The 14,609-nt window shown below is 41.9% G+C and overlaps 1 protein-coding gene across 5 annotated transcripts in view; it reads left to right on the top strand.

Annotated features, from left to right (window-relative positions):
- Window positions 1-568: 568 nt before the first annotated feature.
- LOC118019443 (protein FAM13C) overlaps window positions 569-14,609 on the top strand; it is a 152,069-nt gene continuing 138,028 nt past the window's right edge. For 4 of the 5 annotated variants that reach the window (XM_035018636.1, XM_035018629.1, XM_035018618.1 and 1 more), the window contains exons 1-3: window positions 636-805; window positions 7,005-7,061; window positions 10,902-11,106. In XM_035018636.1, the coding sequence (XP_034874527.1) occupies window positions 744-805; window positions 7,005-7,061; window positions 10,902-11,106 (324 nt within the window). In that variant the 5' untranslated portion in view covers window positions 636-743. The other variant, XM_035018645.1, reaches the window with a different exon arrangement.

Here is a 14,609-nt window from a genome sequence, read left to right as displayed (position 1 = left end):
AGTCGCCAATACTGCCAGGAATAAATCCTCCACTCGCCCTGCGTGGGCTCATTCACAGCCCTGTAGTCCGAGGTTGGGCGCTTCCTCTCCGAGACTGAAATGACAGTGCAAACAGAGCGGGTGTGATGCAGTGAGCCCTCCTTCAAATGTTCTTTTTTTTAAAAAGCAAGACACACACACACACACACACACACACAGCAGTAACAGCAGTTCTGTCCTCCTCCCGGTTCTGGTTTCCTCCCGACGGATGAATTCCTGCCAGCCTCCATCCCTAGAGGGTGTAGCTCGGTAAAATTGGCAGGAGACGTCTGGAAGAAAGCAAGTCCCCCAGAGATTTCAGCACCTAGGCAGAAACGGCTGGGCTTTCCCATTGCCAGCCCCGGGGGTGGCTGGCACCGAGAAGCCTGGATTAAACGCCGCGCGGGGCTGGCGAGGTTGGGGTGGCGGTAACTCCCCAGGACCTCCTTGCGGGGAGCCGGGGGGCCCGGGACCCGGGGACCGCCCTGCCGCCGCGCCCCGCCCAGCTCTGTCCCCGCAGCCTCGCGGGCTGCCGGGCTTTGTGGTTCGCCCGTGCGCCTGGGCCCCAGCTGGGGGTGTCGTTACGAGCATGTGCAGACAGCAGCCCAAGGTAGAGCGAGCGTGCCGGGCGAGCCCTGAGACTTGCCTTGCAATGCCATGTTTGTGTGTATGCTCTAACTCCCGGAGAGCAATCAGGGAGACGGCTCCCCGGCCGGACTTGGCTGATGTTTTCTTGTTTCTGTTTCAGCCTTCAGGATAATTCCTTCAGCAGCACCGCTGTAACAGAGTAAGTGATTCTTGCCATTAAAATAACACTTGCATGCCTTTCTCTGGAAGCAACTATCGCTAAGATATCCTCCACCGTCCCCAGCCGCTCTTCATGTTAGATGCATTGTCTCCTGTAATCTGGGAGCTGTGAAGACCGGGAGAGGTGCTGACTGATGGGGCCCAGAAATCTTTACGGGTTGAAATAGCCTTTTAGCAGCTACGGGAGAGGTATTATAACAAGCTAATTGCTTGCTGGAGCTCAGTGCTCTAAGATTTGTGTTCTTGGAGCTCAGCTTTTTTCTTTTTTAAAATTTATTTGACACGTCAGAAAGGAAGCTTTGTTGTATTTTGCCAACATTGGTGTCAGTTTTCATGGAGCATGCTGTATACATTTACAACAAATAGGAGATAGATGTGAAATGACTTGAGTTGAATTCCAGCATGTGATAAACAGGCTAAACTTATTCTCACCCTCTCTTGTCTACAGATTTTTAAGGCACAGTGAACTTTTTTTGGGTGCCCTTTGTCATTTTTGTCTTCTGGCCTCAAAGATCTGGCTACAGGAGACATGAATCATCTTGTCCTCTGGTTAAAGCTGCTGATTGAGTCAACTAATATCATTTGAACATGGAATGAAGGAGTATAATATTTTACTCAAGGGCAGCAGTCATAGTATTTTTTATTAGTTATAGTTCACGGTTTTAATTCTTGTCATCCCTTCCTGAATATGTTTTCCTAATACTATACTATACATATACGTTAAAAATTAATAGGTAGTATATTTTACTAATATTATATGTAATTTATATAAAATGTACATATGTACATATATATAAAATACCTATACTTCATTTAGCAGCCTTTCTCTAGACTAACTTGTGATGTTTACTTCTGGGACCTTTTGATGGAAGTCATTCAACAGCTTTTCAGGGAAACAGGATGTATAAGGTTGTATACTCAACTATGTTTAAAAAATGCTGCAAGTTTGACACAGAAAGCCCAGTAACTTGGGAACTATTTGCTAAAGTTTCCTAAAAGGCAAGTAAATGTGGGAATAGATAGGTGAGTGTCAGGTCTTACCACTGTCACAATGACTTGGTGATGGAGGGGTGAGATTCTACAGGGCTTCCCAGGCCCTCTCGTTTCCCATATCCTTTTGTTTCTGTGTTTGCATAAGCTGTGCTCTTAGTGTGAAGCTTTGGGCTCACTTAAGTGGAGTTACTTGAAAAACAACAACTCAGGGTGACTTTAGAAGATGTCATATACAATACATGCCATATAAAATACTCATTGGAACCCACATCTGTTAATGAGATTGCTGCAACTTTGGTTTTCTAAAAGCCTGAGAGAGGGGGAGGGATGTGTGCCAAAATATGCAGGCCAAAGATAGGCCTGGACTTCCTCATTCAGGTGCACAGGAGCTGCTCTCCTCCCTGGCTGAGCTTATAAACACCCAGCGCTTTCTGGCCTGCTTCTTAGGAGCCCTGTGTGGCTGAGTCCCCAGAGTCAGCCTCGGGCATAGCAGCTTCAAAATGGAGATACTCAGTTCCAGATGTCACATGGACAATTTTTTTGAAAAGGTTTTACACTTAATTGTGGGGAAAGTCTGGTACCTTATCTTTGGACACTCCTCAAGGAGTTCTGATTGCATAAGATCCTGTTGTTGTTTTCAGAGAAGTGATGGTGATTTATTTTAAAAGGCACTAAGTGACAACTGGAATGCCATCTGGCTAATCTAAAAATCTAAGGAGCATATTTAAAACATACCAAAAGCTTCGCAGGTGTAACACAACACAGAGTAGGGTCATTTGAAACTTGTCATTGTGTAATATAACACTTTCTCCTCCCCTCTGTTATATGAAGCATTTTCCTTGGTTCTCTGGGCATTACCCCAAAGCCAACAGGACCAGGATCACCGTCCTGAGATACAGATGTAGCAGGTGCTCAGCAAATATTTGGGTGTGGTCTTAACATACACAGAGGAGGCACTTGCCTGAAAACTTCCTCTCCCTCCTGTCCCCATCCCCTCCTTCTTCCTCCTAGCCACACTCACTTATTTTCCTTAGTGTCTGAAATTGTACCTAGAGATGATTTCTTTTGGATTCAGGCCTCTGGTGGTGACTCTTATTAAAACGGAAATTAAAAAGTCTGCCCCTGGGAGGCCGATTCAAGTTGGCATTAATACTTTGATATAAATTATGTTATCAGGTAGTCTAGCCTGGTAGGGTTCAGCCTGGCCAGGTGGGGGTCCTATCAGAGTCAAAGGGAAGGGGAATTGGGAAGGACTCAATGATAGATTTTATTCTCTCCTCGGTTCTTCCCAGGCCTGGCATTGTCTGTGCAGCTCTGGACCAATTCAGTTTCTTTTTCTACCGAAATTCTTCCAAGATCAGAGTGGCCTTGGCCTTCCGTTCTGTATCTGCAGGGACATTTCATCTGTTTTTCCATGGTCATCTCCTATGTTGCCCTGGCTACACCACTGTGTGAAATGAAGCCTGGCCAGCAGTGAATTTTGCAATGAATTAGTTATCATCTGAAGCAGTGGTTCTCAAAACCAACTGATCATCAGTATGAACTGGGGAAGGGGGTTGGGGCTTGTGAAAGATCCAGTTTCTCAGGCTTTATCCCAAAGTAGGAACCTAGAATGGATGATTGTGTTGGAGTCAGCTCAGTGCTGGTCTGGGTTTTGTAAACCTTTAGGTCAGCGTTAAATTTTTTAGAAGCATACTAGTTATGTTTGTGTGTGTTTGTGAGGCTATCTGGTTTAAGAATTCACATTCCTGGGCCTCACCCCCAGGGAGCTAGCTGATCTAGTGAGGCTGAGGTACCCGTGGGGCTCACGCCCGCTCCCAGGTCATGCTGATGCAAGTGGTTCCGGAGACACACTTGGAGAAATCCCGTAGGATTGCAGGCTGCAGCTCTGCAGCTTTGCTTTCAGGGAACACAGTCCTGCTGGGTGAGTAGAAGTCCCCTTCCTGGCACAGCTACGTTCGTTTTACTAATAACCAATCCGAGGCCTCTCTTCTTATTTACCCCAAGTCAAAAAAGCGAACTTCTCATGGGCACTTCTTTCACCACCATTATTCTAAGAAACAAGCCTTTCATTCTCCTTCTTTTGTGAGCCTCTGGAATAGAAACTGAAGAGATCGGTTAGTAGGCTCAGTACAGGGGAGCGGAAATACCACGGTGGCCATCGCTGTCCGCCTGGGATGCAGGGCAGTTCCTTCACCTCTTGTGTGAAGGTGGCCCCTACTTCACTGCATTGTCGGGTTCACTGAGATGCTGTGAAAGAGACGGTGAGCTGGGAAGTACCATAGAAGTTTTTCTTGTTTGTGGTTGACAGAGGGAACAAAACTCCCAATCGGGAAAAAGGTAACAACCCTGAGCATTTCACCAAGGAGTGATTGCAAGGACAAATTATCCATACATTGTCTGGGTAACCACAAATCAAGAACCCTGGGACTTAGAACTAGTTGATGAGAACATCAAAGGAAGTCATTTAATAGAGATGCTTCTCACATTTTTTTTTACCATGCACAATAGTCAGAAAAACATTTTATATAACAATCCAACACACCCATATATACATGATTTATTTAAAAATGTTCTGTGAAATAACACTTAACCCTTACTATACTGATATTTTCTATTCTATTTCTCTAACAACAATAACAAAATGATGGTAGCTGCTATCTAATTTCAAGACCTACTAATAGGTCACAATTTGCATTTGGAAAAACAATGCACTAGAAGATGCCCAGTTTTGAATATTTAAGGAGATGATTGGTCTTTAAATTCCTGTACTGGGGCTATAATACAAAAAGAGGATGCCAAGGGCATCCCACCAGTTGGGCACTTGGTCTGAGCTGATTTTCTTGCCAGAGTGGGGATATCTGGCTATGGGTCGCCACTGAGGAATCCAATTTTACAGCTGGGCCCACACTGCACAGGGGGCTCCTGTGCAAGGAATCAGGAGAAGAGTCACAAAGGAGATGTTACTTCAGTAAAACTGAATGGTCTTCATCAGAGCAAATGTACAACCCAACTGAACTAAAAGAGCTTGTATATGTGTTCATGTAAGCTTCTAGACAGATCTATTTCATCGCTGTATTTGTGTCCCAGGAACTGTGTTTCCTTGAGCAGGAACTGAAGTCATTTAATAGGCCTTAAAATTGGATCAATTAATTAGGGTCTGGCCTCGTACTTAAGAAGCATGGGCAACTTTGTATGTTCTGGTGCCGAGTTTCCATTTTTACCTAATTGTACTTTGAAAAGAAAGGTTAATAAATCAAGTGAGGGGGAGAAAAATAAGTTCTTGCCAAATTCCCAAACAATAGGTATTGTTGAGCTCTAGGGTTGAACCTCTGATTGAACCCTAGTTCTCTGGAAGCAAAAATTCTAGATTTCTGTTCTTCACTGATTTTTCTACTTAGCGAGGTTACTTTTATTGGGAAACATTTTCATTCACATTACAAAGCCTGTATGATCTATTAAAGTGAACACCTCCAATGGAGGAGGACAAGGCAATTCTTATGAATTCAATTGTTATTTTCATGAGATGGACAGAATGGTGTACTGACAGTCAAAAACATGAGAAAGCGAGAAAATTTAATTATTTTGTTAAAAAGAGTACTGTGTTAGGTTGACTGATTTTTTTTTAACTGCCAGCAGGAATAAGATATTTCAGCAGGCAGAGAGAATTAGGATCTAGATGGTCTTTGTTTAATTCATTAAAGTATATAATTTAAAAGGCATAGTAAGGGAAGAGGACTGGAGCTTTCATCAGTTTCTTCTGTGGATAAGTTATGTAACGTTGCAAGTAACGGATATTGAAAAATTGTAAATGATTTCATATAGTATGACTATTCTTATTATATTATGGTTATATTTATATATGTAGGTAGTTACTTACTTTTGTCCACTCATTACATTGTGACTCTATCTGAGCAGGGTCCAGGTCTTTTTCAACTTTGTGTCCTTTAGAAGGAATGCTACTGGAAGTATGGGTCCCCAAATTGTTTGTAACTCATCTGAGACAAGGGAAGTACAGAAATAGGGAGTAAGCATTTAAAAACTTCTATGGGAATTTGGCATTCCTGTGACATTTTTTTACCAAACTACCATAGTAGATTGGAAATAGAAAACAAACTGGTCATTCCTGAGTCCCAAAGAGTTTGAAATGCGCAGCCTTAATACCTAGTGAGTACCTGAAAGGCAGTGAATGTTCAGGAAATGCTTATTAAAATATTTCCAGTCTTGCTGAGAGGCCCGAGTTAATGATTCCATTCAATTATTTATTGAATGCCTTCTTTGGGGTAGCACTGTGGGCACTGTGCAGTGTATCTAGAAAAAAATCATTTCTTTTCATGGAATTAACAGCTAATTAAAGAGATGTCAGAGGTACAAAGGAATTACATAGCAGTGTGAGGCAAGATATATAGTTGGTTACCAAAACCTCAGAATAAAGAGTAAACATTTATGTATTAAGGTTTAAAGTAGGTATGTGGCCTATGGGTGAACTTGGATGGGAAGGTTCATGGAGCTTATGAGACTTCACTCGGGCAGTGAAGGATGAGTAGGAGTTGAAGGTGAAAAAAGCATTCCAGGCTGGAGTGGGGTGGGAATGGCTGAGAAAAGGAACAAAGGCTCCCTCCCACACTTGAGGGAGAGAATGGTCCTACTATGCATTCCCCCAGGCAGTGTGGAACTCTGGAGATGTTTCAATATAGAAGAGCCACAAATTTTTCACTGGGTTATTCCAGAAGTTTTGTGATGAAGAAGGGAATTGAGAAAGTCTGGAGGTCGATGGAGGAAGCCAATTGGGAGCTGGTGTGGTTTGGGACTGCCTGAGGCAGAGGACATTTCAAGAGGCAAAAGGGGGAGTCTCTTTTGAGCCAAGGATAACCCACCAATGGTGTTAGATGTCCCCTCAAATGCTTTGAACAGCTGGGTCCTTGCCAAGATCTTGTTAGTTTAGGTGATGCAGAGCAGTGCATGAAAAAAGAGTATTACGTCTGGTTCTGAGCTTTGAAGATCACATGATATGACAACACTGGTATCATTATCCGGTAGACATGCTGGGAATTGGGGCTAGTTTGAAAGAGAGTGGTGAGGGTTGTTCCATTTTTTAGTTTACGGTGCTAATCTAATTCTAGACTCTTGCTGCTTCTGCTGCTGCCGACAGTTGGAACTGATGTGGATTTGTTCCTTCTCTCCAGGTGTGACGAAGACACAGTCTCCCTACATGAAGACCAGACTGATTGCTCCAGTATCAGGTATGACCAACTATTGCTTGGTTCTTAATTATGAAGGACAGAAACCATGTAGGTCTGGGGTCTTTAGTCTTTTCTTTGAATTATAATTGCCGGTTCTTGTGTCTAAGTTCTTGTAATAAAATATCAGTTCTTAAGGAAGTTTTGTCATGTCCATTTTGGGATATTCCCCTTAGTACCCAGGACAGTGCCTTTTATATGGGGATTGCGCAGTAAATGTCTACTGAATTCAGTATTGATTATCCCATCTCAATGTTCCCATCATAGACCCTATGGAAGAGGTTATAGATTTATTTACCAAGCATGTCGTTGAGTGTTTGGAGTATGGTCTTGGTCATCAAGGAGTTCATGATATGGCAAAACCTTCATAGTTAACCACTTCTTCCACATTTGCTTTGTTCAGAGCATTTTTGCATACATTTTATTATTTAATCTAAGCAACTGAAAGGAAGCTGATGTTTCCCTCCTCATCCTGGAGGTGGGGAAACTGAGGCTCAGAAGGATTATAGCTCATCCAAACTAACATAGCTACTATGGGACTGAATTTGGGCTCAGGTCTCTCTGACTCTCAAGTTCATTTGTTGGATAACAAACAATTGTTGAAGGCCTATTTTGTGTGCCAGAAACCAGTCAATGTAGATGATGCTGCTGCAGTGCATTAAGGGATATTTTACGAGAGGTAGACAGAGAATTCATTTAGAAGGACCAAATAGCCCAGAGAGGTTTCTGGGATGGATTCCTGAAGAAAATTACAGTAGCACATGACTTTATGTGTATGTTTGTGTGTGTGTGGTGGGGGGATATGAGGCTAAGAAAAAGATGATGCTACCGAGCAGAGGGAGCAACTTACTGGAAAGCCAACAGAGGGTAGAGAAAATAGAGTTGTAGGAATAGCAGACAGTTCAGCATGGTGGGAAGCTTGAGAGCCTTTGGGAGTGAGGAGGCCAAGAGTGGTAAGAACTAAAGCTCCGGAGATAAACAAAGACCTGATTTCAAAGGGTTTGTGTACCTCACTAAGGAGTTTGGAATTTATCCTGGAGGTATTGGAGAGACTAAAAAGAACCCTCAGTCTTTTCTTTGCAAATAACCACTTGGCTAAAGCCCCATGAAAGTAACAATACCTCTCATTTATTGAGCTGTGGCCTTGAGCCAGCTTTCTATGGTAGGCATTTCACAGGGACTGTATTATCTCTGCAAGGTAGAGAGATATCCATCTTATGGATGAGGGTCAGAGAGGTGATGTGCTGTGGCCCAGGCTACACAACTAATATGCAGGAGGATCTTTTAGACTCATTCTCAGTTATGATTGATTCCACTAAGTAGTGGCATAAATTACATAACTCGTACTTTCCTGCTTTGGAGATTCTGAGAAACCAGTAACAGGTTAGAAATATATTTCTAAAGATTACTATTTGTATTTAGGTATTTGTGTAATGAGAGAAAGATGTTTTTTGCTCCCTCATACCCCACCTTCCTTGCTTTTCAAGTCAAGGAGGTAATTGAGATGACTTTTATAAAACTTTGGCACCTTGAAAATATATAAAAATGAAGTCCAGGTATTGTTTTAGGAATGTGTCTATCAGAAGAGTCATTTTAGTTTTGAAACACGACTTTTTCTTTCTTATCTTAGTGTTCTAGAATCCTCCTTGAATGAGGAACGTTTAGGTTTCCTATAAAGACAGCTGTTCTCCCTTTTGTTTCTCACCTAGGAGCATAAAGTACGTGGATGAACATTGTTTCCAGTGAGAGAAATGCATTTCACATGAACCAGTACAGTTCCAACTTATGGTTTGATATTGGTTTCCAAATCCATTAGTGGCTTAGAATTTTTAAAATTGTAATTGATCTTGGGGCCTGGGTGGCTCTGTCGGTTGAGTATCCGACTCTTGGTTTCAGCTCAGGTCGTGATCTCAGGGTCGTGATCTCAGGGTGGTTAGATAGAGGCCCTCGTCAGGCTTCACGCTCAGCGCCAAGTCAGCTTGAGATTCTTTCCCCCTCCTTTTCTCCCTCCCCCTCTCTCCTTCCCCTGCCCTCTCTCTCTCTCTCTCTCTCTCTAAAAATAAATAAATAAATAAAATCATAAAATATAATTGATTTTAAGGGAAAATATTAACCAGTGTCACTGGCACAGACTTTCGGTTTCATTTTTTTCAGTTATTAATATTGAAGAATTATTTCACTCGTTGGGTTCTCCTTTACCAGACATTATGAAGTTTGTCTTGAGGCTTAAAATTAACTATTTCACATAGTTTTATTTCCACACCTTGCCCAACTGCACCCTGGTCATTCTCCAGAATTCCTATCCTGATGTTTGCTTTGATCTTTTCCCAGAGGCTAACTGGAGTTCATCCTCCTGATATCAGTTTAGTGACTTTAATCTGTTTTATTTGTGAAAAGGCATCTTGAACAGTGGGCATAGAAATCCTTTCTTTGCTAGTCTTGTCTCTTGGCTTTTTGTGTCCTTGAGCTACAAGAAATTGCTTTCTATCTGACCTTGCCAAAGTCTTTTATGAATGCTCGGATTCGGGAGCAGGAGGGAAAAACGCCACCGAGGGGAAGTGGTCTCCCCCTAGAGAATTACATGATCTAGTACCAAATGATTGCCAGTGGATTAAGGATGACAATTTTAATTGTATAAAGAGAACACCCATTTGGTTATATCCCTGAATTCTTAGCAAAATAAGAAAATAAATGCATCTAGATTTAAAAGGGACCAATGGCTTCAGATAAAAGTGTTATGTCACTACTTCTGAGGAAATTGAAACAGTAGAGTTATATTGTATGAATTTGCTTGGTTAGTGAAAATTAAAAGTGCCATTCCAGCACTAAATGTGTGAAGGTGACACCAGCCGATTTAGTCACCTCCAGCAATTCCACACTGATGGGACCTGGACAAGGATCTTTGAGTGTGCACTGAAGGTGTTGTTCAGATGGTTTGGTTGGGTAAAACGCCCTTGTTTTATATTTTACCCGAGTAGCATGTTTCCTATCAAAATAGACCCTGTTAAACTTCTAGAGGCCTTTGAAAATTGTAGGGAGATGATTCTAAACATGCCAGTGAGGAGGAAGTATCATGCCTTGAATCAAGTACATATATGCAGGGGAGACTGAAGACCTACCTACCACTCCAGGTCTCTGGGTGAATGAGCCCTTCTCAGGCACTTCATTTAATCTTTGAGTTTTAGAGTTTTTTCTCTTTTCTTTTCTCCTTCCTTCCTTCCTTCCTTCCTTCCTTCCTTCCTTCCTTCCTTCCTTCCTTCCTTCCTTCCTTCCTCCCTCCCTCCCTCCCTCCCTCCCTCCCTTCCTTCCTTCCTTCCTTCCTTCCTTCCTTCCCTTTTTTTGTCTTTTTTAGAGAGAGGGGTAGGGGTAAGAGAGAATCCTAAGCAGGCTCCACACCCTGCTCGCAGCTGTCCTGGAACTTGATCTCCTGACCCTGAGATCATGACCTGACCCACCCAGGTGCCCCTGAGTTCTAGAGTCTTAATCTATAAAACCGGGCTGACAATCTCTAATCTGATTCTCACATTTTTGTCAGAGAAAAAAAAATACATACATGAAAGCATCTTGAAGTGAAAAATTAAAAAAAAATCTGATAGTATGCACAAAGTTACAACTGCAAAAAAGAAGTATGTATCCACTAGGAAAGATTAGAAGGGAACGTGGAATGATCTAAACAGTGAAATTCACATTTCTTAGGTTCTTGTTCCTGTGAAACCAAGTCCACCCCAAACATTTTGCTAGTTACCATATAAATAGAGCAGCAATGAGTGTGCCAGCCCCGCTTTCCCGCAGCAGCTTATTACTTTTTTGGGTGCTTTCTAAATTGGGTCTTTCCTGTTTTAGAGATGAAGACAATAAAGAGAACTACCCCGACGCCGGGGCTCTCCTAGAGGAGCCCGCGCCGCCGCCGTGGCGCGCGCCGCCGCAGCATGTAGAGCAGACGGCGCTGGTGGACGGCGTGCTGCGACCCAGCATGGGCAACTTCAAGTCCCGGAAGCCCAAGACCCTGCTCAAGGCGGAGAGCGGGAGGAGCCACGGAGAAAGTCAGGTAGCGGGCTCTACCACCTCCGGCCTCTGCCGAATGGGCGCTTCTCCCGCGAGGGCACCGCTCTGGCGGGCGGTGTGAGCGCGTTATTCTGCAGAAGGTGGTTAGTGAGCCAGACGGGTCAGTGCGCCTGCCGCGGGCCTGGCACGCACGGAGGGCACTCCCAGCGCAGTGTGCTCAGCGGGCTGGTAATTTAGCGCCCTTTCCAACGGACCCCTTAAAGCCTGGGCTTTGATAATGGTTCAGAGGAGCTGCTGCATTCTTTTTTTTTTTAAAGATTTTATTTATTTGACAGAGAGAGACACAGCGAGAGAGGGAACACAAGGAGGGGGAGTGGGAGAGGGAGAAGCAGGCCTCCCGCGGAGCAGGGAGCCCGATGTGGGGCTCCATCCCAGGACCCCGGGATCATGACCTGAGCCGAAGGCAGACAGACACTTAACGACTGAGCCACCCAGGTGCCCCGAGCTGCTGCATTCTTGCAGGGGAGAGTGGAGGAGGAGCTCCAGCCATCTTCACTTACCCAGGTCATGTAGCTCTTGCCCCAAACTTGATTTCTTCTTAGCAAATCAAAAATCCCTAGTTTACCCGGATCCACTCACCTTAGCCTGCCCTTTAGAAGACTTGGGTAAATATTCAAGTGCGCATGTGCCTCTGTGTGTGTGTGTGTGTGTGTGTGTGTGGTGTGTGGTATCAGGTTCTTTGAGGTCAATTAAGTATTTAAATGAATGAATGAAGCAATTTTTTTTCAACTTGATTTGGGTAGTACATTCATATTTTCTAATTTTTTAGAAAACTTTCTCTAGTTGTAAAGGGATGTAGCAAAGAATGTGATGTTTTTAAATCTTAGAAAACTCCTTAAATAATTTATGACGCTTTTTAAAAAAAAGATTAAATGAATATAATCCCCTTTTATTTTACTAGGAGGTTAATGAGATTATACTTGTAATGCACCTAATGCAGTTTTGGGGACATGGGTGCTTCATTAATGTAAACTGCTTTTTTGTTAACATTTAAACCTTAAAAATAATGTGGGAGGTTCTACGTGTAACAGATTAATTTTATAACTTTAAGTCCAGTCCTATATAGCAAGTGGGCACCAGGTAATCTTCCTGTTAGAACAACTTTGGCTGAACACTTTATTTGACCTTGTCATTTTCTTATTTGTCTTGTGATTTTTGTCTCATTTCTTCTTTGGCATTAGGACCTCTTATTTAGTCAGTTAATTTTGCAATAAATTGAAAGTGTCCTCTGCATTCATAAAGCTGTGTTGTAATTATTTTAAACTGAGTTGAGTTTCAGACAGAAGTGAATGGAAAATACTATTTGAGTTATGATAAACTTGAGACCCTGCCTATTACTGAATGCACTCAGCACTTAATCTGATTAGGAGTATGGTGTTGGGGAGGATACAGGTACCCAAAGGGCTTCCCCCAGAGTCTGACAGGTCTCAGGGAGGCTCTGATCTTGAATCTCCTGCTAAGGGTCACCTGTGACACTTTTTGCATTGGGTGACCAACCATGTCTCCTAGAGTGCCTTCTTTCTTGTTATCCTATAGCCTGGCTCTCAGAAATTACACAGTTGTCAGTTGTAATAAGGTGCTAAATGGGGCCTGTAACTCCAATCCATTGCTCACACACACACACAGGAAGATTTCTGGGGAGAGATATGCTTGTATTATCTTTGCTTATAGTACAGCATTGGACTCCTGGACTGCAGGTAAAATTTCCAGTTCATTCCTAACATCTCTATCCACACAATGAGATTCCCCCCCTCCAGTGACGAAGGGAACTTTGATAATAATATTTTAGGTCTTCCATATTTGGGAGAAATATGAAACACATTTCATTCTTCCTATTTTCTTTGGGAGAGAGAATTAACATTGGTTTAGTATTGAGCAAGAACTGAATCTATAAATACTCTATAAATAATATTATTAATAAAATCAGCTAACATGTATTCAAGTATTTACTGTGTTCCAGGCATGTACCACGTTTTACCACAATCCCATGGAATGGGTATTATTATCTTTTTTTGAAAATGGAAAAACTAAGGATTAGAGGGATTACATAACCTCTTTGAACAGATTTGGAAGAATTTGAGTGGAAGGTCTTTTCCATAAAAGCACAGTGTTTCTAAGAAGGGGTACGCAGATCTTCCAACTATAAATCTAGTGATTTACCTAATCCCTTATACTACGCACACCTTAATTTTTATATAAAACCCATGGTTTCACTTTGGAATTTTTTTCCTTTACTGATATATTGTGCTTTTAGCCAGTAATTACTTATTTAGAAAAGATTACTTTGGGGAGAATTTTGTAAGTGTATTTTTTTTTTTTTTTTCTGCCTTAAAGCTTTGTGATATTGACCACAGAAGCTAGACAAAGTTTGGGTAAATGTTAGCTCCATAGGATGCAAGTTTCTTAAGGTCAGTGATTCAGTCCTTCTTGTCTATCTTTAGTTTTGTAGCATTTGGTAGTCACTCAGTATTATATGTTGAGTAATTCAAAACTGGTTAAGAGAGGTGTATAGATAATTGTATCACCTTTTTTGTGTGTGAAATGTAAGTGTGATCTTATTCAGTTGTGAAAAGTTACATTTAAAAGAATATAATCATGACTCTCCTACAGATATGAAATAAAGATGTATCAAAGATTAGATTTAAATTATTAATTAATGAAGGAATCAGTAAGGTATTACAACCAGTTCAAAAGAGAATGCAAAGTATCACATATTTGTAGTCTGACAAGGAAGACAGAAATAAATTTACAAATGGACACAAAATTGGTAAAACTTATAGTATCCACTGGTGATAATCAATTACTTTCCCTTGGACATGAGGAATTATTTGCATTGCCATCAATATCTACAAGTTCACTTCTATGTCTACAGCCTTGTAAAATAGCCTAGTCATAGAAAGACAAAAGCAAAGATTATTCAGATGGATGAGTTAGCCAGGACATCCACTAAATTTCAGTCATTTATAGTTTTTCTTTACATTCTCCTCCTCCCCCTTGTGATCATAAGAATCTCAAAGAAAGATTATTCTTAATCACAAATTAAGGCTAGTCTCATTAGGTTTGGCCTGAGTATTTACCTAGGCATAGCAAGAGTGTTAATTTACCATATAGTCCTTCTTAAGCATGCTTTGCAAAATCTAAAACCATTCACTATTGAATAATTACAATATTAACTTTTCTCTGGGAGTTTTCATGAGGAATCTCAGATTGGACTTTCAATGCCTCTATTATTTGCAATCCCAAGGCAAGGAGCTAAGTTCAAGAAACTCTCTCCACTATATTTCAGCCGCAGTACCTATGCATTTGGATATATTCCTCTCTTCTTGAGGTCCCCAAAATAACATTAGGTTTCTAGCTTGCCAGAAAGTGATCATCTTTACCACCTGTAAGGTTGGACCCTGTAAGACAGGTAGCAGACCAGTTATCCTAGGAGGCCTCTGTAGGCACTGGCTGCATAAGTAAACCCATATTCGTTCGTTCCTTCAA

Source organism: Mirounga leonina, unplaced genomic scaffold (assembly GCF_011800145.1).
Source record: "Mirounga leonina isolate KUSES-001 unplaced genomic scaffold, KU_Mleo_1.0 Mir_108, whole genome shotgun sequence".
Taxonomy (NCBI): domain Eukaryota; kingdom Metazoa; phylum Chordata; class Mammalia; order Carnivora; family Phocidae; genus Mirounga; species Mirounga leonina.
Note: the sequence above shows the minus strand (reverse complement) of the source record. Positions and strands in the feature narration are given on the sequence as shown.